General features: G+C 42.3%; 2 protein-coding genes across 16 annotated transcripts in view; one reads left to right on the forward strand and one right to left on the reverse strand.

Annotated features, from left to right (window-relative positions):
- The window catches only part of CORIN (corin, serine peptidase), a 164,327-nt gene extending 151,579 nt beyond the window's left edge, over nucleotides 1-12,748 (forward strand). For 2 of the 3 annotated variants that reach the window (XM_042807702.1, XM_042807703.1), the window contains exons 18-22: nucleotides 574-623; nucleotides 2,179-2,353; nucleotides 5,707-5,978; nucleotides 7,690-7,823; nucleotides 8,297-12,748. In XM_042807702.1, coding sequence (XP_042663636.1) covers nucleotides 574-623; nucleotides 2,179-2,353; nucleotides 5,707-5,978; nucleotides 7,690-7,823; nucleotides 8,297-8,479 — 814 coding nt within the window. In that variant the 3' untranslated portion in view covers nucleotides 8,480-12,748. The remainder of the gene's footprint in view (nucleotides 1-573; nucleotides 624-2,178; nucleotides 2,354-5,706; nucleotides 5,979-7,689; nucleotides 7,824-8,296) is intronic. The other variant, XM_032998954.2, reaches the window with a different exon arrangement.
- Nucleotides 12,749-12,833: 85 nt separating this feature from the next.
- ATP10D (ATPase phospholipid transporting 10D (putative)) overlaps nucleotides 12,834-24,607 on the reverse strand; it is a 56,209-nt gene continuing 44,435 nt past the window's right edge. For 11 of the 13 annotated variants that reach the window (XM_042807696.1, XM_032998947.2, XM_042807698.1 and 8 more), the window contains 4 exons: nucleotides 22,792-22,872; nucleotides 22,444-22,548; nucleotides 20,920-21,107; nucleotides 15,683-16,354 (listed from right to left, as the gene is read on the reverse strand). In XM_042807696.1, the coding sequence (XP_042663630.1) occupies nucleotides 15,832-16,354; nucleotides 20,920-21,107; nucleotides 22,444-22,548; nucleotides 22,792-22,872 (897 nt within the window). In that variant the 3' untranslated portion in view covers nucleotides 15,683-15,831. Of the gene's footprint in view, nucleotides 15,650-15,682; nucleotides 16,355-20,919; nucleotides 21,108-22,443; nucleotides 22,549-22,791; nucleotides 22,873-24,607 lie in introns of those variants that run through there. The other 2 variants (XR_006167000.1, XR_006167001.1) reach the window with 2 other exon arrangements.

Consider the following 24,607-nt stretch of genomic DNA (forward strand, 5'->3'; position numbering starts at 1 on the left):
TCGCTGTTTTAATTAGGATCTCCTTTCCTTTGTCAAAGAATCACTTCTTTCCTCTCTCATCTGAAAATTTTTAACGGAAATTATAATTTTTTGCTGTTTCAATACTTATTTTTGCAAATTTCCTGAACTTTTTCAAACCACCCAGACTTCTAGGGCATGAAAGATCATTTGTTACCAGAGGTATTTCAGAGAAAATTCTATCCTTCAGCTGTAAGTGAGAATGGCAATCTCTGTGCTTTCAGCTGCCATAAATTAAGATTTGACAGACTGCACATCCCAGCAGACCTCAGGGCTGGATCAGTGCCCAGAGAGCGAGATAGTCGGCAAAATATGTAGCACCCACTCATGAAATGCATTGTAAAGCTGAACTAATATTTTGAATTATCTCCAGGCAGACACTGGAAACCATGGATGCTCTGGCATAAGAATCTCCTTGTGTTTCTTTTTACAGTTTGAGGGAATTTTTAACAGCTAGTTTACAAGAATGACTACAATACCTGTGCTGATTTGCAAATTACTAAAAATTACATCAATTAATAGAGATTTCCATCATGTTCTTGTTTCAATATTTAGACAGATGTGTCGAAGCAGAAGCAAAGTGGCTCTCTTTTGCACTAAAGAAGGTAAGAGATAAGTGCATATAAAACAAAGATGTTTTTCAAGATGTGTTAAATTACTTTAACAAACGCAGATGTTTAGTCTGGATTCATCTGAAATTTGACTAGACTTCTGCAACATCCAGTTTTGCATTGGGCGAGGGGTTTCCCTACTCTATTCAGTTACATCAGCTTTTCTTAATTTTTTGACTACGAGGCTGTGTATTGCAGGAGGCCAGCCCTGCTCCCACAAAATGAATTTTGTCAGCAGTCAGGTTCCAAAAATTAATTTGATAAAACTTCCTGCTGAAAATATCCTTTAACACCAGAGTGGTTAGCAGGCTATCTGCCCGGGAGTTGTAGCTGTGATCTGTTTAGCTGTGAAGCTCAAGGGGACAGAAGAACCTAAAGTAGAAAGCTACAGACCGAGTCTGTAGACACAGCAGACTGTGCGAGTTTAAATGGTTTGGAAATGCAGAAATTCTTCATCTTCAATGAAATCATGTTCTACAGACAAGGAAAGCTTTGCTGAAGAACACTTAAATTATGAATTAGCTTGACACAGGGAAAATTAATCACAGAGCATGACCTAAATTTGGGAAACTAATCAAATCATTTACTACTCTTACCAGGAAAAAAAAAAAAAAAGCAGCTCATAGGAGCCTGTCAAAGGTGTTTGCTTCTACCATATGTTGCTTTAAGTACACTTGAAACCCCTTGCCCTCTGAAGTTAAGTGAACACAGTAAGAATCACAAGTTACAAATAACTGTTGCTCCAATTTATTTCTTCACCACTAAATTCTCATGGATATATGCAATAGCAGCATATCCTCCCTTGGGAGGCTGATTGCAGAAACTGGTGGTGTTCTTTTTTTCTCTAAATCAGACTGAGTTTAAACAGGATAAATAGTAAGTCTGCCATCTTAAAAATCCAGAATATAAACAGAAACAAAAGTGAAAGGCTAACTGTCTCAGAGAAGTAGCTGTCTGGCAGATGGAAATCTGGTATAATTTCCAGTGGAAGTGGCTTATAATGTAGAATGGACAGAGTACTGGAATGTCTTCAAATATTCTCCCTTAGTAATTTCCACTGGAAAAGCAAGCCTGATTCTGTGTAGCTGAGTAGAGAGTGTGACATTCATCTCACACCTGGCTTAAGAAAATCCTTATTATTGCTGCGCAGATTTTCCAGATACAGTTCTTATGGATAGCACAAAGTAGCCCAAGCACATTGCTAGCTGACAGAAGGACAAGGACATACATCCAGAAAACCTTGCCAAGGGCAGCCTGATAACTCCTGAGAGGAAGGAAGTCAGGATCCCAAACTTAGTGTGGTCAGTATTTCAGGCTGAGCTGGTGAAAATTAGTATCAGGAGAGCAAATCCTTTGGTATAAAGGAAGGATGAAAATGGCTCAGTATGTCTGGTGTTATTGTGTGGTTGTCGATGACCTAATTTACTGTGCTGTTCAGTGTCATTTCATGACTCCCAGTATCGTCCTGTGCCCATTTTCTTGCAGAAGGTCTTGTATGTGCTACCTTTGCGGTAACGATTAACTCCCCTCTGCATCTGTTCCTCACTAGACTGTGGCCGTCGCCCAGCTGCTCGCATGAACAAGAGGATCCTTGGTGGTAGGACCAGTCGCCCTGGCCGATGGCCATGGCAATGCTCCCTGCAGAGTGACCCAAGTGGACACATATGTGGCTGTGTTTTGATTGCAAAGAGATGGGTCCTGACAGTAGCACACTGCTTTGAAGGGTGAGAGGTCTCAGTTTTACTGTTCATATAAACTTGCACATGTGAATTACCAAGTTGTCTTTCCTCTAGCAAATGCACGGGTGATGGCCTTTGCAGAACAGCAAATCACACAGGCCTGGTTTTAAGAGACTAAAAAAGAAAGTAAATGGTATAAACTAGCATCAGCTTAGGTTTTCATATGCTTTATTATTTGTTGCTGGCATCTGTACTGGTGAAAGCTAAATGAAGATGCCCTGACTTTCAGCAGGAAACAGAAGGAAGAAGACCAAAACACTAATCCTACAGTTTTCCTCCAACTGTCATAGGTTAAAGAAATCATTCTGGGCACCAGCATAGAAATTACCCTGGAAAAATGCTGTGGCCGTTACTGAAAACTGAGTATTTACTCACAGTGCAGCTGACATATGGAAGTCATTGCCTTTTCTGATTATAAACACTCCACTCCTTTATTAGGATTGTGATCACTAAAAAGTCAGTATTAACCACTGCTCGCTGTCTCCTAGTATCTCAGTTCCTGTGGTGGATGGATGATCTGGAGTGCAGAGGAAGTTTACATGTCTTAGGAACTGCCTTGGTCATTGTCAGCTTTTTGGTGCTAGCATTTTTTTTTAATGAACCACAGATTTTGGAGGGAAGTTTATTACCTCTGTTCTTTTGTCTTGTACCTGAGTTTTTAAATTTGGTTTCTAAAGCTAATGGGAACGTGTGTTTTCTGCTGTAGTTAGCAAGTACTTTTCTGCTATGCAGTTGTCATCAGTGCTTAATCCTGCTTTAAACTGATACTCGCTCATTGGAAATTATTTTAGATTACACTAAACACTTTTCTTTCTCTTCAAGCCAGCAGAAATGCTGTGGTAAAGCAAGTATCTCCTGACTAATATTTCTTTATAACAAGAATCATTTCCTTTTTTGGTAATAATTTAAATTTTGTCTTTTTATGTCTGAAACACTGAATTCTTTAGTATTTGTTGTTTTTTTCTTTTTTTTTTTTTTTTTTTTTTTTTCCGGATCTTGATGGAACTTGTGGTAGGGACAAAATCTGTGGCTTTTGTGTCCAAGTCAGATGTCATGCAGGTGATAGTGTGAGTATCTCAAGGTGTGAGGCTATTCGTGGAAATAGGGATGGAAGTGACATTGGAAAGACCTCAGTTCTGACTATCACATCATAACAAGCCCTAAGGATGTCCAAGAACTGATTTCATTCAGAGAGAAGTAATAACCAGAAACTTGAAAGAGTAACCTAGGTGACCCTCCTTCTAAACTAACAGATTGCTGAACCTGAATAATACAAACAAGAATATTATATTTATCAGATTTTGGGTCCTGCACAATGAATTTCTCTTCTTCCTCATCTGTTTTTAAATAAGGCTAAGCAGTATCTGGAATATTTCTTTACCTTTGGAAGAACTTTTACTGGTGATCTAAAATAAAGGGTGGGATTTAGAGGTAGATCCTTCAGCCATATTGCATTGCTACGGAATTTCATGGGTAAGAGATTCCTCTCATTAGTGAAAGATAAGCAAAGAATCTGTCAAACTTATAAAGTAAAAATTTTCTCATTTTTGTCAAATGCAGAAAGACTGCCACTACATTTTGGAGCTGTTCATTTACTCCTCATTTAGGGCGATATAGTATCTACGTTAGCTCAGAGTACTACAAGTAAAAGGTCTCTTTCACATTTATATTCTAAATGCTTTTAAGTACTAAGATATCTTCGTTTAATAATTAACTGAGGAGTTGTAGTGAACTTTTTTTCTCTTCTGCCTCTCCAAACAGATTTGAGGGTATGCTCTCAGTGGCCTGAAATCTTTAAAGTCTTCATAGCTTGATACAGCAACACCAAGATCCTTCTCGATGCCACAAAGCTTTCTTGACATAAAGTATTTAAATAGTTGCCAAACCAACCAGATAAGCCAACAATTAAAACAGATTTTAAAGTGCTCTGGTGCTTTAGACAAAATACTCAATTTTGTGAAGTATTTTATGAAGTTCACATAAAATTTGGGATACAAAACATAAGGACCATATAACAATAATGCAGCAGAAAGTATTAAGGCAAACAATCATGAATACTTGTAGAGGGCATAAATGGAAAGAGCTAAATTATGTTCTTTTCTAGCTTTATTAGTATAGTCCCCAGAGTTTTGTCAAGATTGTTTTGAAATGCATTACACCAAAGCCTCCAAGACATCAAGGTTTTTTTCCTAACTGTAGGACAATACAGTCTGGCTGTGACTGCTCATTGCTCTGAGCAATGCTTTCTTTCAGTGTTCATACACACAATAGCATAGGAATATTCTTAGTACTTAATCTTGTAACTTTATGGAAAAACTCACAAACTGATCATGATGGTATAATGATCATTATGGTCTGAAATACCAGAATTTTCATGCAACTCTAAAATAAAAATAACCTTTATTTAGCAACCAAATCTTTTTACAGATTATAGAAATTACAATCCTGTGAAGTACTGTGAAAAAGCTGAAATTTTGTATGCTTCGATTTACACTACTTTGATTAAGCTCTGATCTTGTCAAAGGTGCTTAGTTACATGTAACTGTCTTTCATCAGTTGTGAAAAATGCTTTTTTGAGGGTTTTTAGAATCACAGACTAATTAGGAACCCATGACTTACCCTGTGACCAGTTATGATCAAGACGTTACACCCTCAAAGCCTTTTATAAAGTCTGTGTTTTTCTCATGTGTTTCAACAGACGCTAGTTCAGTCTTTCCATTTGCATCACATGCATCCTTTTTTTTTATTTTTTTTATCTTGTATATTTACCAAATGAGTCTTAAACAAATGTAAGAGTCAAAATAATGTTTCATCCTAGACATAGGGAGTATGCTTAGCATAGACTGAATGCCCAGTAAATAAGGGATTTTTCCCACGGCTACCAGAAAAAAAATAATTTTGATAATAGAATTGCTTCTCTGAGACTCCCTTGGGATTTCAGCTAGACTTACTACTGAACATCATCATCACCCCACAGAGATTTGTACACGCCCACCAGTAAGCCTGTGAGCACCTAAGACTTGGGCAGGATCTGAGAGATGACTCTGAGAGCCTTTGGCATTTAATACAGCAACTAACAGGTGGTTACACGTCTTCTAAAGGTGTGAGCTTTAATTTGTTTGGTAACAAGCAGGAGGGAAATGGAAAGCCTTGTCTTTTGTTCCTCAGATCTTAGCTGTAAGTAATGATGCCTAAGTATTTGGTTTTTATTGTAGCATTTGTATGTGCAATGCTTTGCAAAGTGCAATGTGCAAAAAATCAGGGAGAAAAGATTCTCAAGTATTTTAACTTAAAAGAACGCTCTCAATTGACATTTCTTATTTGTTCTTTTCACAAAGACGAGAAAATGCAGCTGTTTGGAAGGTAGTGTTTGGGATCAGCAATCTTGATCATCCATCAGTCTTCATGCAGACCCGACTAGTGAAGACCATCATCCTCCACCCACGCTACAACAGAGCAGTCGTGGACTATGACATCAGCATTGTGGAACTAGACGAGGACATCAACGAGACAAGCTATGTAAGACCTGTCTGTTTGCCCAGCAAGGACCAGCTGGTTCGGCCAGATACCTACTGCTACATCACAGGCTGGGGACACATGGGCCACAAAAGTAAGATGAATACTCCCAGGACTCTTGGAGAAACATGTTAACCTTCTGCTGAGTTAATCAAATAAGTGATCCCATTACAAAGCTTCATCCATTTATACTATTACTGGAGCTTATTAAATACTAGGGAATTGCAACTACTCATGAAGGGATTTAGGTGTGACTACAGCCTAGCTTTTTCAAGTCAGCAGCCTGAATTTATGCTCCTTAATCTTTATTTAGGCAAGTGGCTTGATTTTCAAAGATGTTGAGGAACTAGAAACTCCTATCAAGAAAGCCAACTGAACAGCTTACCCTTTTACTGGTTTAAGTTGTATTCAGAACTGTACTGAGAGAAGGTATCAGATCATCAGTGCAGGGGGGGCAACATTCTTAGTTCTGTGAAAGCAGAAGGCACTGAAAGCATTGGCGTAGAGGCTGAGTGAACATTTTCTTGAATCAACGCTCTGTGTCACACTTTGGACACGTGACACAATTAGTTCCATCCAGGCATAATCATGAGTATTGTTTTTGTCTCTCTGAACAGAACATGAGTTTGTTTTCTTGTTCTGTGGCCGCTGCAATCCTTGGGTCCCACAACAGGAACAGTTGTGTTATGTAAATCTTTGTTTAGACAAAATGATTCTGCATGCATCATATTCAAATTACCCTGGCCCCAACTTTGTTAACGCTCTTGCCATTGTGTTTCTCCCTTTGCTATTATAGTAATTACTAGGGAAGGCTGCATTTCTGTACACTGGAGAATGAAATTTTCCTTGCAGCATTGCTTCAGGTGGGACATCACCTCTAGTGGCCAGGTCGGACATGGGGCAAAAATTAAACTGCACATGTGAAGGATAGGCTGTTTGCTAGCAGCTCTACCCATCTAAAAATATCTTTTACGTAATGGCAGGGAAAAAAACTCCACAGAATGCTTTTGCATCACTGGTAAGTGGGAAAAGCTTGTTCTCTAATGTGGTTTCAGTGTTGGTTTTAAAGGTTTCATGTTATGAAGCATCAAAACCCATCATAGCTACACAGCATTTAGTACTTCATGCCCTAGACTGAACAACTTGCTTTCGAATTTGAGCTTGGTCAGCTGTTTAGACTAGGAAGGAAGAAGTCCTTCATTGTCTCCTGAATGTGCCAAAATAATTTCAATAACCTTTGAATTCTGATTCCCTGATACACTCTTTGAGTCAAATTTACCCAACCGTAACTCAAAAAGGCCGTGATTATTCCAAGCTTTATCATGAGAGACACCAAGAAACAGGGGGATCCTGCCACGGAACAGCGAGTCAAACCTCTCCTCCCCCTCCCTCACGTTCCCGTTTTCCAGCCAGTACTGCCCCCACCTCAGATGTCCTGTCCTGTACCACGGAGAGGAGCTCCCCCTCCTCCGCCCGTCCGTGCCAAAGCACAGTGAAGGGCAGGTGTCACACCAGCCCCCACGCCACGGGCCCGGGCCTTCGCCGGAATGCAACACGGGCACGCCGGGCTCAGCAGCACGACAGTCACGAATCCTGCGATGCAGCAGCGCAGAAATCCACCTGCGTTCACCTCAGCTTTGTGCAAAAGGGGGATTCTTCCCTCCTTAGATTTAATATATATATCTAAAGTAATATTTGTAGTCTATCCTAAGGAAAAGTTTATCACATCTCAACGAGCCATCACAGCTAAGTGCTTGCGTGTGTGTGTGTGTGTGTGTAGTTTAATGCTTAGTTCTGTTTTTCAGTGCCTTTCAAGCTTCAAGAAGGAGAGGTTCGCATCATTTCCCTAGAACAATGCCAGTCATACTTTGACATGAAAACCATCACCAGCAGGATGCTGTGTGCTGGCTATGAGTCTGGCACTGTGGACTCCTGCATGGTAGGTCTCTCCCTAAGGAGAAACTCCCAGCCAGACTTGCTTTTAGAAGTCACAGTACTGTGATGTTTATTAGGTATCGCATACTTCAGCTACTGTACGACTGGCAACAGTTATTTACATATTTTAACCCAACTTTTACTATTATTATTGGTGTAATCAACTTCAGTTTATGATAATCAAATGCTGCTTGAAGACTCCAAGGTTTAGCTTTATGAGTTAACTATTAGACTGATTTTTTTTTTTTTTTTTTTAAATTGGTATGAGCCTTCTGCAGGTAATTTTTTGTACAAATCTAACAGGGAGTGAGTACTGGTAACGCTGTGTGCTGCTGCAGAGTTCATCAGAGCAGCCAGTTTTTACAGCTGAGTTACTTATTAAAGGCAAATGGCTGTAGGAACTGAGATGTAGCTTTAACCATGTGACTGCTGGCCACGTGTAGCCCCTATGGACTGGCTTTTCCTTTCCTGTTGCAGGGTGACAGTGGAGGACCGCTCGTGTGTGAGCAACCTGCAGGGCGCTGGACTTTGTTTGGTTTGACATCTTGGGGCTCCGTCTGCTTTTCCAAGGTTTTGGGACCTGGAGTTTACAGTAACGTGTCACATTTTATTGAGTGGATTGAAAGACAAATATACATCCACACCTTTCTGCGAAACTAACTCCAGACGGTAAGCATTGTGCTGACAGGCAAAAGAAAAAAGGAATCAGCACTTCAACACTGAAGATGTTGCAGTCCAGAAGCTCCATGGAAAGGAGTTCCAAGCTCTATCTATTCTTGTTGTAGAGCTATGGAATATGCAGTGTATGTTAGCAGTAAACCCGCTGCTGGTGAATACACTTTGGGGTAGCATTAATAATCCTTTTGACATTTCTTTTAACTGTGTTGTGGGGCTATTCCAAACACAGCAAAAGGCTTAAAAGACAAGAATCTGCCATTTTCTGCCTTTCAGCTATTCAAACTGAGCAGCAGCACAGACTAGAAAAACCTTTCTAGATAACCTGTTTTAATACTATTCAATTAGTAACACATGCATTTTCACTCCCTTGTCACAAGGAATGAACTTGGTGCATTCCCACAGCACTGACAGGACGTATATTCACAAGGGCAACCCCAGGCATGGCCTCACCCCACGCTGGAGGGTGTGGGAGAGCTCGACGAGTTTGTACATCCCTGTGGCACAGGGCACATGGAAATACCCGTGCAGGTCTCCAAAGGGGCACAGCCGTGTGCTGCTGGCTCGCTTGAGCAAACGCATTCTGTCCCTCAGGGTGGCTAACTTGCGTGGGCATAACCCTGTGCCACCCTGACTCCACAGCCTCTGTCCCCAGAGCCAGCCCGGGATCTCTGGGGGGTGACGGAGGGACCGGTTGGCCAACGCACCTGTAACTACCACCTGAGGCACCTGAGACCAAAACTCAGTTGTTCAGACTCTTTGGACAGTTTCTACCACTTCATTTTCTGAAACTTCCAATGTCATAATGTGCCCAGGAAACACCCGTGTCTTGACAGCACCAGACCAATTGCACATTTATCAAACCTATGCCCCACTGGCTTTTTTCCCCATTTTGTATGGTATGTTCAACCTATAAAGTGTACATTGAATATCTCCAGCCCTCTAAAAAGTAACAGAGTTGGCAATGCCACGGCAACAGTTTCCCTTCCTTGAGCTGCTAGTTTGAACTTCTGGTGAGACATGGAAAATGCAGATTTAAAGTGTAAAAGATGCAATGTGAGCAGTATCCCAACTACTGGGAAAGTAGGTATTTTTGGATAGGTCTCTTCTGGTATCTTGCGTTGAAAGTTTCATTTTGCTTAGGAAGATTAAACAACTGGGAAAAAGGCTGAAAGAAATCTGAATGATAGAATGCTTGGATTCCAGCTTCTGTTCACATGAATATTAGAAATATGTTAAGCGAAGTACAACAGCTTCATCGGCAAAGGCCCAAAGTAGCCAGACGGTGGAGTGCTCTGGGCAGTAGGCAGCAGGCTAAGCCTTGACTCCAAGAGCCTGGCTGAAAAAATCCATGATAATGGAGCTTGTTGGCACCTCCTTATGGCAAGAGAGGGGAGGTGTGTCCTACCAACTGCTGTCGGGACATCCTGCACAGCTCACAGCTTTTGGGAGGCCACCGTAGGAGTCAGGAACCCGAGGATTACAGGATGAAGTTCACCAGGGAGTAACATGTTTAAAATTTACGTGTTTCCAGTGCTGTGCCTGGTCCCCTGTGAATCCAGCCTAAGGCATGTAATTCCCCTCTCTGCTACCTCTGGCACGCCCCCATGACAACACGGCAGGGCTTGGTCAATACCATGACTGCTGTACGTGGAAACATGCATTAAAAGAGGTAACTAATGGACGCTTCCATTAATCATCTTACACCTAATCTACATGGATCTGCCTATTGTTTTAGTGAAGATTTACCTCTTATTTCCATATCTTCTCCTTTAACGTGCCTAAACATTACACATACTAGACGGCGCTCTAGACAGCATTTTTAATAGTCAGTATTCATGTTATGGATTATGAAACTCTATTTAAGTGATTATTGTACCACTGTTTCATGCTCAGAAAGAAAACCCTTCTTCGGTTTTGGTTCGTTGATTATTTTTTTTTTTTTATATATTAAAGATTTTACTATAACATATAAATGCTCTTCTTCCCCCCCAGCTATAAATGAGAGAAAGCAGCTGTGACCATGTTTTTCCAGTGCAAGTAGATTACCGATGAAGCAGGTTATTGGTGCCCTTGCCTCAAGGATACGGAATCTGGAGCTCTCAGTCCCCACTTAAGCTTTTCTCCAGGGCCAGGATCTCTGCAGCTGTAGGGCAGCACCGTTCAAAATCCCAGAGCCGGTCACAGAGAGTTACCAGAGGAGGCAGCCCAGGGGCCGAGAGCCAGCCCGTCCCGCTGACGCCTCCGGTGACAGGCTGGTTTCACCAAGCTCTGTTTTCCAGCAGTTAAAACAAAGAGGTGCTGTTGTGAAATGAACAGCCCAGCCTGACATCTCCCCACCAGATGAAGTATTTAGCAGCTTGGAATTTTGTAAAGCACTGGAGTACGTATAATCATTTCATGTAGATATCAGCACTACCAAATGATAATATGTAATTACACATCTTAATTACCTGGGTTTGGCCTGTGACTGGTTTCCAAGCAGTCCCTCCCAGGAAAGGAGGGAGAGCCCTGCTTAAACATACTGTCCAGCCCCTCCTGTATGGGACCAGTCTGAAGAAATCACAGGCTGAGCCCCACCCCAAATGGCTTTAGGAGGGAGCAGTTGGGTCTTTTCCTTCCCTGCAACTGTGTCTGACACAACATTCCATGTAAAGAAGAAAATTTGTAATTTTATAAATGTATTTTTATACTGCTTTTTTTATGTGTGCACATGAAATAGACAAACATACTCCTTCTTCCACTGTATCAAGCCTTTCCCTGTGTGCTGACATAACGGCTATGGTCACAATTACGCTGTTTCTCTTACAAGTGTAGCCTCACTGTAAGGTAACAATCGTTGGTTTTACTTCTACCACAGCTGTAGCTCCAAATGGAAGGAATGTCACACAGTCAAGCAGATGTGTTTCTTTCTCGCTGTACTAATAAAAATTTACAATCATTTTCCAAGTAACTTCTCTGTTGAAAATGTGCTTTAATCTTGAGAGACACCCAAAACCGAAATGGAGGTGTGAAGTTACAACTTTAGCAATAATGCCTAAAAAGAACCTTAAAAACATATTTGCATACTCTTACCTGGCTTTGTTAAGCAGCCCTGACAGCCCTGTTGGCACTACACTTGGGGAGGTTCTGGCAGGTCAGCCACTGTACAACTTCTAGTTTCTTCTGCATGTATGCTTCCAATATAGAACATTACCAAGAATCCTGCTGCCAACGACTACTCTGGATAGAAAAATCTGAAAAACTAAAGCTGCATTCAAATTTCTCTGAACACATTTTGTTCTACGGCTTTCCTCCGGAATATAATTAGTTTGAAAAAAAACCTCCTTTTAACTATTATGCAGCACTTAAGTCAACAACATGTACACATGCTGACGTCAGAATAATAAACAAAATAATAAGCAGAAAGTTAAAATTGCTAAAAATTTGCCTTTTCACTGCAGTCAACAGTAACGTATCCAGGACCATGAGGGCAAGAGTAACAGAACCAGAAGAGGACATGAACAAATAATACAAAAACCACATTGAAATTCAGCTGAGACTGTTCCTAACTGAGTCACCTTCAGAACTCGCCCCTCTGCAGAGAGCGAGGGTGGTCTGGCCAGCGGCAGAGCTGCGCCCGCCGGTGCCGAGGGAAACGCCACAGCTTGGGCTAAACATCCAGCTCAAACTGAGCCCCAGGTACAGCCCAAAGCTCACAGGGCTGTGAAAACACTCACTCAATAAAGGCTGTGGCTGACTGCCACCTGCAAATGGTTAGCATACAGGTGTGGCTGCTGTGAAAAAATAAATAATATTAAAAAGCTGCCCTTTTTTTTTTCTGTAAATCAAATATTGCACATCAAAAAGTGAGTTAAAGCTGCTCTAGGTGTAGCTACAAACTTTGGGGGAGCTAAAAGGTGGCTGTTTTGGTCTGTTTTAAACTGACAAACCTGTAAATGCTATGCTTTCCTTCATGACATCTGGAAGACACATGTGAGATTATCTTAAAAAGCCTGTTTTCAAAATGGAAAAGTCAGGTCATGCTGTTCTTAAGTGCAGAAGAGAGGAAGCATGCAAGGGATCCTGTCGTCTCCGGGGCTAAAAAAATATAAAGGAAACATTCAACTGTTGAAAAGCAAAGGGAGAGCGATTCGCTTTCACCCTTCTCTTGGCACCACTTTAGGTATGGGCAATTAACATTTTTAAGCTTTTAGACTCACTACCCTCATCTCCCTTCAGTAAAAAACAGCAAGTGAACACAGCAGACAGCCCTTAGATATTTACACTGTTTGTCCAAGAAAGAGAAAAAAGAAAAAAAAAAAAAAGAAAGAATGAATAAATAAAAACAAAGAACAGGTTTTACACAACAGATAATTTTATCACTTAGACTGCTTGTCAAAGTCATCTAAAAGAACACAACCTATAGTGGACAATTTTAAGCAACACACAACATCAGTAATACAACACACCAAGAAAAAAATAAAATATGTGTGTGTGCGTGTTACTCTGTACCACTTCAAGGGGTACAAAAGTACTGACACTCTCAGCACACAGGAACTTTTAAAAGGACCTAAAGTTTCAAGACAACCCTGAGGGCCTTGCACTTTTGAGACCCAGATGAAATCATCCTTCATCCAATGTAAGAATCCATCCTGAACGCCTCACTGCTCTAAGCAGTGAGTAGTGGGGTGACCAGGCTTGTAAAAAGCCACAGAACAGCAATTTAAGTGTCCCGGTGGCATCACGCAGCTGCCCCTAGGTCTAACAGGCGACTGCCACTCTTGTCTCTTCATGTAGTTATTCTGATGCCACGGCTTACAGTCACAGAGGGTTTCGGAAGATGTGACTCCGAATGCTTACAGCTTTTGTGCGATACGCATGCGAACTCCTGAGGCTAAATGGTCACCTCCCTGCCAAATCTGCCGGCAGGTTCTGCTCCCGCAGCAGAGGCGACAGGAGGGCAGCTCACAGGCCAGTGTTGTCCCCGAGATGCCTTTTTGCAGCGACAGGAAGGGGGGAGAGCTGAGCCCTGCACCCCCTCGTGTCACTGCAAGTCCCAGAGCGGCTCCACGGGAGCTCAAGGTACCTCAGGCACAGAGTCACAGACCTGCAGAACCACAGAACAGAATAACCTGTTCTCTGTGGCCACAGGTGAAGAGAGGCCGTACATTTAAGGTGCAGAAGAAACATTCAGCTGAGACAATAGAAACAAAACCAATATTTGACTTTGAGGGCAGGAAAACACCGTCCTGGCCTGCTTCTCTGGGGCTCTTTACAACAGGAGAACATCTGCTAGGAATAGAAAGGGTAGAGTTGAGCTTGCCTTTGGGCTGTGGAGCAGAGCCGGTGGCTTCTTTGAGTCCCAGCAAGTCCGTCCCTGTATGATTCTGCTCTTGCAGCAGCTAATTTCCCCGCACAACCTGCTGGCTGTTTTGCGTCTTCTTGGACACCTCAGAGTTCCATGGCTTGCAGAAAAAGCTGAGATGTTTCACTCCGGACACCTCAAGTCCACTCCTGGCAAGCTGCCGCCTGCAGCACGAAGGATGCTACAGACAAACATCTAAAAATCCTAACTGCAAACCAACATGCTCGACATGATCTCTCAGAATTTGAATGTCTGCCATCACTTCAAAGGTCCCCACTAACCTTATGTTAGAATTTACCAAAAATATTTTGTCACGTGTTGAACCAAATAAAAAAAAATATATTTGCAGAAATGGCTGTCATCGCTGGCTCCTTCCACTGTTTTTCTTCTACAGGCTAAACAAAAAGGATATTTTTCTCACCACTGGAGAAGGGATGGAGTCAGCCCTAATTACATTCTACCTTTTGAAAACAGAACCTTTTAAAACTTTTGGTAACATGTGGGGACCTGCATTTGAATGAACTTAGCATGCCCTCAATATCTGCCCTGCATAACAGCAGCTGTCTCAGACCTCACAGCATTTGTTTAAATTCTTGCAGAGATCTTAAAAGATGATAAATATGTAATGCTGATCACTGACGTGGAAAGCTCATGGTTCAATTAAAAAGCAGAGCCCTTGCCCCAAACACAGTGCCTAAAAGTAAACACACAAATCTTGGCAATTTGAAGGCAGAAAGTTTTAGAAAGAAACAGAACCAAAAAGTGGGCTCAATACTAGTAATTCATTGGCAGCTACGGTCTGAGGAAACTGTTTATTTCAACAGGTGCTCACGGATAGGAACAGTTTCCCAAGTTCCTGCATAAATTGGCCATGAAACTTTTTGGGGAGGGAAGTAAAAAGCAGGCAATATTTTAGACAGTCTGGAATCCAGAGGTAGCCACATGCACCTCAGCCAGCTTTTGTGCAGTGTGCAGAGCAGTGGGAAACTGGCAGAGGCAGGACATCTCCAAGACAGATGAGCAATGGAGCTCAAATCTGGGACATGCAATGGGTTATACCTTCTTTTGGGCAGCCTTTAGAGATGCTTGTGCTGTTTATTATAGAAGTCTGGAGGCATGTAAAAACATCTGAGAGTGAAGAAGCTCAATGTCATCAGCTAGAAGCTGCTATTTATAAGAAAAGACCTGAAGACAGACTGGAGCTACCCACTGCCCCTGCAGACAATTTTACAGTGCAGGCATGAGGCAGAGTTTAGAGAAAAGTCAGGCAGCCAAAATTTGAGTTGGGCGAGGAGGAAAAGAAGTGCAGTCAGTGGCGAATGACATGGAACGACATGTGGAACCAAAAAGGAGAAATGCAGCAGGAGGATGAACTACCACGAAGAACAAAAGGCTGGGCTAGGATTTGCTCTTTTTGTGGAAGAGGAAGGTGAGGGAGACACGTATGTCTCATCTGGGCCACTCTCTGATGGTGAAAATTGTGTTTGGCCAGCACCGAGCTGGCCCATGCAATAGCCTGGTGAGCAAACTGGACCACAACGGTAAAAACCAATTACTGTATGCACACACTGGAGGAGTCTTGCAACAAGCCAACCAGTAACGCCACACCCCAGCCCTTCTGCTTGCTTCATACTTCAGCAAGTGCTGAATCCTGGGGAACGCTAGGATTTTAGGATAGCAGCACAAGGAGCAGGTTGGCTTACCTGAACTGGATCCCACAAATCCATATTCGTGCAATGTTCTGTCCGTAACACCATGAGGTATTAAAGCAATGCTGCATACAAGAAATAAGCAGTATGCAAAGTCTACTGTGTGAAAAAATATAAAAAACAACCCAGCCATTTAGATCTTGAGCATCTTAATAACTTATTGAAAAGCTTTATAAACAAAAAAGCTTTTAAGGAAATGTGTGCATCATCTACCTTGGCTGAAGAAAACAAAACCACAACGTAGAATAAATCAGCAGTTATTACTCCTGGGTTTTAAACAGTTAGCATTCCAACTTTGTAAAATACACTAAAGTATCTTCTTCACACAAAACAGAATTCAGATCTGCTTTGTGTCCCAGAGAAACAGCACTGCTGACCTCTTCAGAAGCACACGCACGGACTTTGGCACCTGAGTTTTTACCATCCAGTGTGTCTGAATTAGTTTCCTTTGATGAATTCAGAAATACGGGCTTTTCAGAGTTCAAGCCATTTGTAGTCCCAGACTCATCTTGAATGTCTGGTAAGAAGGAGGTGTCTTCTACTAACCCGTCTCTTAAACAGGCCTGAAAAGGTGTTTTAGATGTTGGCAAAACACTGGTAATGCTTTCTTCCTCCGATACAGCACCTGTGGCTGGGATGGAAGACCCAGAAGTAGCCTGGAACTCCACTCTGCAGTTTACAATGCAGTCATCTTTCCACCTCTTAATTGCTTCCCTCTGCTCCTCATGGGTCAGTCTGTCAAGGTGCTTGGCTCTCACCACTGGAGACATAAACAATGTTCCTTGGAGAACTCTCAGCAAATATCTACAAAATAAATAAAATTTCAAATAAGCTGTTTAGAAGCAGACTCAAAATTGTTTCCAGCAACAGTAAAGCAAACCAAGCATCCTTCAAATAACCACGAGGCAGCAGCAGCCTCTGAAACAATTTTTGCAGGTGCCGTTCTGTGAACATAAGCCAGCAACTGCACCAGAACATGTTTCAAAACTGGCATTTTCAAAGACAGACACTGATCTCAGGTGCTTCCATTTTTCTGTCCTGAACACAGTTCTCTTACAGATGAGTTACTGCAGCAATGCGCACCTGAAGGGCTGGGGTCCCAACTACACTGAAAGTGGAGCTTTCTACACATAGTGTCAGGCCCCGGAAAAAAGGCATCAAAATCAGTGCGCAGTTTAGAGTTTCCCTTGCACTTCAGTGCCAGATATAAGGAGTTAAGAGCCAGTGTGGAAGAAATCAGGCCTAGAAAAATTCATGCTTCCAGTTGAGAAGCTGTTTATCATTGCTGTTTTGCACTGATATAGCCCTGGAGAGGTGGGAAGAGTAAGCAGAGCGCTGTTCTAAAAATCTTAACTTTTGCAGGAGTCAGAGCACTCACAGAAGCAAGAATGAACATGAAAGCAAAGGCCAAAAAACCCAAAACAACATATGCAATAAGAGGAATATGGAGTACAAGTGATGTTCCCGAATTAAACTCTGGGAATCATTCATATTACAACTGACTTAACTGGCAACTTAGGTTGGCCAAAGGTTTTTATCATAGCTTTTTGTAGTGAATTTTCAGTCAACAGGTCATCCAACATGTGTCCCTCTGTAGAACTGCTCCTTAAAAACTCCAGTTTTTAGCCCCAGTCTCATCCCCTCAAGCTAGAATGTGTAGAGCACCTGTAGAGCACCCTTTAGCTTCACAGTCCCCTGCTGAGCAGTGGCTTTTCAGCACCTTACAAAGGATTCCATCAGAACTAAGCAAGGGAAAAAAGGTATGTGTGACAGCAACAGTTCCATAACAGGCTTTTCTACTTCAAGTCACTGAAGTAGAAAAGCTTGAATTGGCCACAGCAGCTGTAAATCTCCTTAGGTATTGGCACAGGGAGAGTGCAAATGACTCCATGAATTTCACTGGTAAGTCTAAATACTCTGCATTTCATTCACCATGAAAAACTGCCTTCTTCAAAGTGGAACACCTGTACACTGGAAGCAGTCACCAAGCTGGAAGCTTTCTCCTACCTCGGTTCTCTACAGCCCTATCAAAAGGTCCTAGAACAGCATTTATCTATTTATTGTGTGAGGGAGATTTACTGTGTGTGCAAGAAAAGACTCTACTATCACCACCTGAAGCCAAGCTGAGAGCAGGGATGGAGAGGGAAGAGCATACATGTTTCTTCCACCTCACGGTGTGTCCTTCTGCTGAAGTGTGAACCAGAGCTACCAGACGTGATCTCCAGTGGGTGTGGCAAAACCCTGGCTGATATGATTAGGACACAGATGAGGACGTGTTCAGTGGGGCCTCTTCAGGGACCTGCTTGGCATAGTAACATTGGATAAAGCCCTGGAGGGAAGAGGGGCCTGAGAAAGCTGGTTAATATTCAAGGATCACCTCCTGCAAGCTGAGGAGCAATACATCCCAACAAAGAGGAAGTCAGGCAAAAACTCCGTGAGGTCTGCATGGATGAACAAGGACAAACTCAAACACAAAAAAGGAAACCTCCAGAGGGTGGAAGCAAGGACAGACAGCCTGGGAGGAATACAGAGAGACTGCCCGAGTAACTAGGGATCAAGTTAGGAAGACCAAAGCCCTGATAGAATTAAATCTGGCCAGGGATGTCAAGGGCAACGAGAAAAGCTTCTATAGGTACATCAGTGATAAAAGGAAGACTAGGGAGAATGTGGGCCTCTCTGGAAGGAAATGGGAGATCTGGTTAGCTGGGATATGGAGAAGGCTGAGGTACTCAACTTTTTTGCCTCAGTCTTCACCAGCAAGTGCTCCAGTCACACAGCCCAAGACACAGAAGGCAAAGAAGGGGACCGGGAGAATGAAGAACTGCCCACTGTAGGAGAAGATCAGGTTTGAGACCATCTAAGGAACATGAAGGTGCACCAGTCCATGGGACCCGACGAGGTGCATCCACGGGTCCTGAGGAAACTGGTGGATAAAGTGGCTAAGCCCCTATCCATCATATTTGAGAAGTCGTGGCAGCACAGTGAAGCTCCTGCTGACTGGAAAAGGGGAAACAGAACCTCCATTTTAAAAAAGGGAAATAAAGAGGACCCTGTAAACTGCATACCACTCAGTCTCACCTCTTTGCCTGGCAAGAGCATGGAGTGGATCCTCTTGGAGACTATGCTAGGGCACATGGAAAATAAGGAGGTGACTGGTGACAGCCAACATGGCTTCACTAAGGGCAAAACACGTCTGACAAATTTGGTGGCCTTCTATGACGGGGTTACAGCTTTGGAAGGGACAAGGGAAGAGTAACCGATGTCATTTACCTGGACTTGTGCAAAGTTTCTGACACTGTCCCGCATGACATTCTTGTCTCTGAATTGGAGAGATGGGGATTTGACAGACAAACCACTTGATGGATAAGGAATTGGTTGGTCAATGGCCCGATGTCCAAGTGGAGAGCAGTGACCAGAGGCATTCCTTAGGGGCTGGTATTGGGACCAGTGCTGTTTAACACCTTTGTTGGTGACATGGACAGTGGGATCGAGTGCACCCTCAGCAAGTTTGCTGATGACACTAAGCTGTGTGGTGCGGTCGGCATGCCGGAGGGCAGGGATGCCATCCAGAGGGACCTGGACAGGCTGGAGAGGTGGGGCCTGTGCAAACCTCATGAAGTTCAACACGGGCAAGTGCAAGGTCCTGCACATGGGTCAGGGCAATCCCAAGCACAAATACAGGATGGACAGAGAATGGATTGAGAGCAGCCCTGAGAAGGACTTGGGGATATGAGTGGATGGAAAACTGACTATGAGCCAGCAATGTGCGCTCGCAGCCCAGAAAGCCAACCGTGTCCTGGGCTGCATCAAGAGAATTGTGGCCAGCAGGTCAAGGAAGGTGATTCTTCTCCCCCTCTACTCTGTTCTTGTGAGACCCCACCTGCAGTGCTGTGTTCAGCTCTGGGGCCTGCAACGTAAGAAGGACATGGACTTGCTCAAGAAGGTCCAGAGGAGGCCACAAGGATGATTGGAGACTGAAGCATCTCCTTTATGACAGGCTGAGGGAGTTGAGGTTGTTCAGCCTGCAGAAGAGAAGGTTCTGGGGAGACCCTGTAGCGGCCTTCCAGTACTTAAAGGGGGCTACAGGAAAGGTGGGGAGGGACTCTTCATCAGGGGGTGCAGGGATAGGACAAGGGTTAACAGTTAAACTTCAAGAAGGAAGATTTAGATTAGATATAAGGAAGAAATTCTTCAGTGTGAGACAGTGGCACAGGTTGCCCAGAGCAGCTGTGGCTGCTCCCTCCCTGGCAGGGCTCAAGGCCAGGCTGGACGGGGCTGGGAGCACCCTGGTCTGGTGGAAGGTGTCCCTGCCCATGGCAGGGGGTTGGACCTGGATGAGCTTTAAGGTGCCTTCCAACCCAAACCATTCTGTGATTCTATGACTCAAATACTTGGTGACACCTATAGCCACAGCTCTGCCAGCTTTCCTGCTGGTAACATTGACAATGTGTGCAGCTTGTACTGCAGCCCTTGATCCAGAAAGTGCGCTCAGACTGTGCCTAATGATATAAAATGACATCAGGTGATGAGGAAAGGGCAGTTACTATCCCTAACACTTCTCTCAGTATCTGTCTGTGCGATTCGGTTTCAAGTCCCACTCTTTCTGAAATGATGTGAGAGGGCAAGAAAGAGACATAACACAGAAGAATCATTAAATTAGCACTGGAGGCACTTTGCTAACAAGCTGCAGACTTGAGTTCATGTTCAGCCAGTGAAAGGAAGTCAGCTGTGGCAACTGAATAGAGCTAGACCGAGAGTTTGATGAAGTCTCTCTCACTGGTTTTCACACTCTTTATGTTTTTCTCTGTTGGCTTGCTCAGGTGTCTCCCTGCTCAGTGTGCTCATGTCTGGGACCTCGACCCAGTGCTCCTGCCTCTCCAGGGTGAATGAGTTTTTGAACTTGGAATGATGACTTCTTCAGTGGGGCAAAATGCTTAATTATTAGGCACAATAAAAACACAACTCAGGACCCTTTGTAAATCTAGTCAGAGTGTTTCCACGCCACAAAGAAGCCTGTACATGCATTCTTAATTCTAAATATTCTTATATATATTCATGACATAAATTTCAAACAGAAAATGATTTCACAAATAAACACAAACCACAGTACTTCTATGCACAGTATATGTTCAACTTTGATCACTAATTTAACTGATTTGTATATAAATTGTAAACTCTGTGGTTACAGAGATTACTGTTTTTTCCCTCCAAATACAATATTTAATATAATATAAATAACTTAAAGTAATATAAATCACAAAATAAATTTTTTATTTACTGAAATTTACTTTGAGAACATGTCACTAAAGAGCGGCCCTCACATGGCTTGGTCTGGTAGAGTTATGAAATTTTAGAGTTATGAAACGTACCTGGGTAGCAGAGCAACACAAGTAGTCAGGAGGCAAACTAAATAAAATACTGGGTCTGACATGTGCTTTTCCATGATCCAATAAGGATTTGATGGCGGGTTATGGGTTTTGCAGGTTGCCCCAAAAGCCAGAGAGAAGACAAAGTAAAACAGGATGCTGCCAACTATAACTACTGTATGTATCCAAGTCTGCAAATCAGAAAAGGAAAGAAATCAGATTGAAGCTGTAAACAGAAAGACCTGTAACACCTGTACGCGTGCACACATGCATGCATGAACACGCACAAACTCTTCCTCCAAGGACGGCTGCTTAATGTAACAGTGGACAGATCTGTTCAGATAATATTCCTAATTTTATGCAAAACATTCCAGGAAGAATGGAGCCTTCTTCCTGCAGTTCATAGGTAACCCAGCCATTTAATCTGGTTTTATTCTACTAAATGCATAGCTCTTTATTCCTTTGCGAAAGACATTTTTTGTTCCATTTGCCTTAGATGACCACCTCATCCACCAGCAGCAGAGAAACCCTTCTCAAGCAAATGGAGGCAAGATCTTCACATGACACCACCCTTATATATCTTGCCTGAGACACTGATGTTCTATGTTGGAGTTTTCTATAATTCTATACCTAAACAGCTATGATAGCAACTATGGAAACAACACTGTAACTGGTCTGACAGATTGCTAACATTCAAAAATGCCAAATAAAATACATTTAAGTAATGTATTCCTATTCAGAGTGTGGATACACTCATACTATCACCCATATATTCTCAATAAAGACATTTATATCACTGTTGCCATGCTCCCCAAAGAACAATGAAAAGACTGAATCACAGCTTGAAACTTCATCCATTATAAAACAATCTTCAAAATATTTTTTAAAAAAACAGAGAACAAATAGAAACCATTAATTTGTGTGCTTCTACTACGAGTATTATTGTATTTTCTTTAAAATTATGCAAAACAGCCAAGTATTGCCCTTGTAAGGGCTGTAAATTTTTCCAAGCTAATGTAGATGCTTTATCTTGCGCAGACTGAATTAAAAACTGGAATAGCATTTCTGTAGCATATTGGTTCTCTAGTTTGGCACCATAACATACCTCTGCATTGTTTATCCTGGCCACAGAGCAGATCACCAGTTCCAAGCATTCAAAATCAACAGTTCACATTGTTGCCTTTGAGATGCAGCTTTGGGAACTAATGAAGGCTCGGTAGATCACTGGTTGGTTTTACCATTTGCAAAACTAAACTGACATCCCCAAAACCACTGTACCCTAACAAGGCAGGATCCTTTCACTATTTACAAATAGTTCTGAGGCCAAATTTTGTTAATTTTAGTCATGCGAGTAATTCCATTGGCTCCAATGGCAGGTGCCTTAGGAGAGCTCACATGGTTACAATAACAAAACAGTTTGGTTTCAGCCCTTTTATACCTATACTGGTTTGTATATGAAGTTCTGTCTTCCATTTAATTTTAACATACTCTGTTAGGAATATACTCTCTTGAAAACAAATTACTCACCACAGACTTGCACTCAATGAGAAGGTGCAACAGTATTATGAAGAGCGCTGCTGTGTTTATAGGGTTTCCAAAAGAAAAAATGTCTATGTCTGAGCCATAGTAAGTCTGTAAAGGAAGACAGCGGTCAACATAATATATTCTTTACGTATAGTTCTAATACACAAAGTGACATGAATAGTTTCAGTACCATATATATTTGCATGCACACATTTCAGCTCAGTTCCAATGCGGATCCTGTTAGTACACATTTATATATGAGGAAGTAAAACCAAATTAATTTTATTCTCCAATTTGCCTGGGTTTTCAGTATGTCAAAATGTATAAATGTATTTTATATCCAGCACTTACAAAGTAAGGAACAAAAAAGCAAACGAGACTTTGGTAAAAAGCATCCAGCAAGGTTATCCAGAAAGTTGAAGGCAGGTAAGCCTGTAAGAAAAAAAGATAACGGCATTGAAACCAACTGAACAAACTGCTGCATCCTTAATTAGCATTAATTTGGATTTGGGGGAAGGATTACCTTCAGAAGTAATTCCAGTTAGTTTCCCAATGAAGAGGCATCTTCGTGTTATATAACAAGAATAAAGAGCTCCCTCCACACATGCAGCTAATAGTGTTTAAATCAGCAGCCAGATCTGGGAACTGTGATCTTGCAGGTGCTTCTGCCAGAACAGACCTACCAGAGCCTTACCTAAGTGAGTACTAAGGAAGGGAGAGGGCTAGGGGACAGTGAATTACCCTCTGAATGCCAAGTCCCACTTTCTTTTATCTCCACCCCGTTCTTTTTGGTACATGTGCTTCTGCCTCTTAATTTGCACTGGTTGACTCCTCTGTGAGCTAACTTAACTCACTAGAATGTGAGAAATTCACTTTTCTGCTGGAATAACATATTGCTGTTTTAGTGAGTTAAATCAGCTCCTGGAAGCATCTGATGAGACAACTGAGCTGGCACAAGAAAGGTAGTTTAGCTATGTGGTGAAAACAGGGAACAGGAAGAAAAGAAGGGAGAAGGAATGAGCCTTCCTCACTTAGTGGCAGCAAACTGCTGTGACAGCTCAACTGCTTATGAAACCACAGTTGCATGTGCCCTGGCTCATGCCACATTCCTTCAGGGACTAAACTGAGACACAGAGGTGAGCAGTCGAGTCACCCGGGACTTCCTCTGCGATTAGTGGAGAGAAGTGGGTTTCTTCAAAAAGCCACTCAGCCCGTTCAAGAACTGAACTGCTCTCTGGAGGTGGTGTGAGAAACCTATCTTCTTATTTGCCTGTCAGGGAAATGCCAATGCTTTTCATTGCTCAAGATGAATCCAAGTTACTGTCCATTTTTATAGCTTGCACAGAGCTGTGCACTTGTGATGGCATGGTACAGTATTGTGATTCTACATCTTTTAAAGCATTTGTCTTTCTTCTATACTGCACTTAATTGAAAGCAATTGTTTCACTGTGCCTCCATGCAAGAAAGGAAATGATATACTACTAAACAACTCTAACCACAGAGCAAGGCGATGCCGTGCTGGACAAAAGAGAAAAACTCTGATAAAAGGGAAAAAAAAAAAACGGGAAAGAGAAAAACCATTGTGTAATGCAGCAATTCTGATTACGTTGCTTCAAAACCTTCATTTCAGCTCAAATCACCGTACATATCCTGAAGATGAAAACAAAAGGCCAAATAACCTTGTAACCTTTACTTGGTCAAAACTCTCTGTGATTCACAAAGCGCAGACCTACTCCAGCCAGTCTACGAAGGCTCAGGTTAGTACCAAAAGAGTAGTTAGTTTTGCAAAGATATCATAAACCAAGCAACATAAAATATTTAAAGGTATATAAAAAGAAATGTAAAAGTCCACAAACAAACAAAACAAATTGTCCCTTCGCAGTATATCCTTCTTTCCCTTCTAAACTAGACCTAGATTTCTGCCAGGTTATAAAGATGACACAGCACAGCTAGTAAACATGTTGTAGCTCATTTTTTTAAAATAATATTTGTTAGAACAGAATAGAACAGAGCAGAATAGAATATTTCAGTTGGAAGGGACCTACCACCATCATCTAGTCCAACTGTCTGACCACTTCAGGGCTGACCAAAAGTTAAAGACTATTACTAAAGGCATTGCTCAAATGCCTCAAACACTGACAGGCCTGGGGTGTTTACCACCTCTCTA

Source organism: Tyto alba, unplaced genomic scaffold (assembly GCF_018691265.1).
Source record: "Tyto alba isolate M040663 unplaced genomic scaffold, T.alba_DEE_v4.0 Super-Scaffold_6, whole genome shotgun sequence".
Lineage (NCBI taxonomy): Eukaryota > Metazoa > Chordata > Aves > Strigiformes > Tytonidae > Tyto > Tyto alba.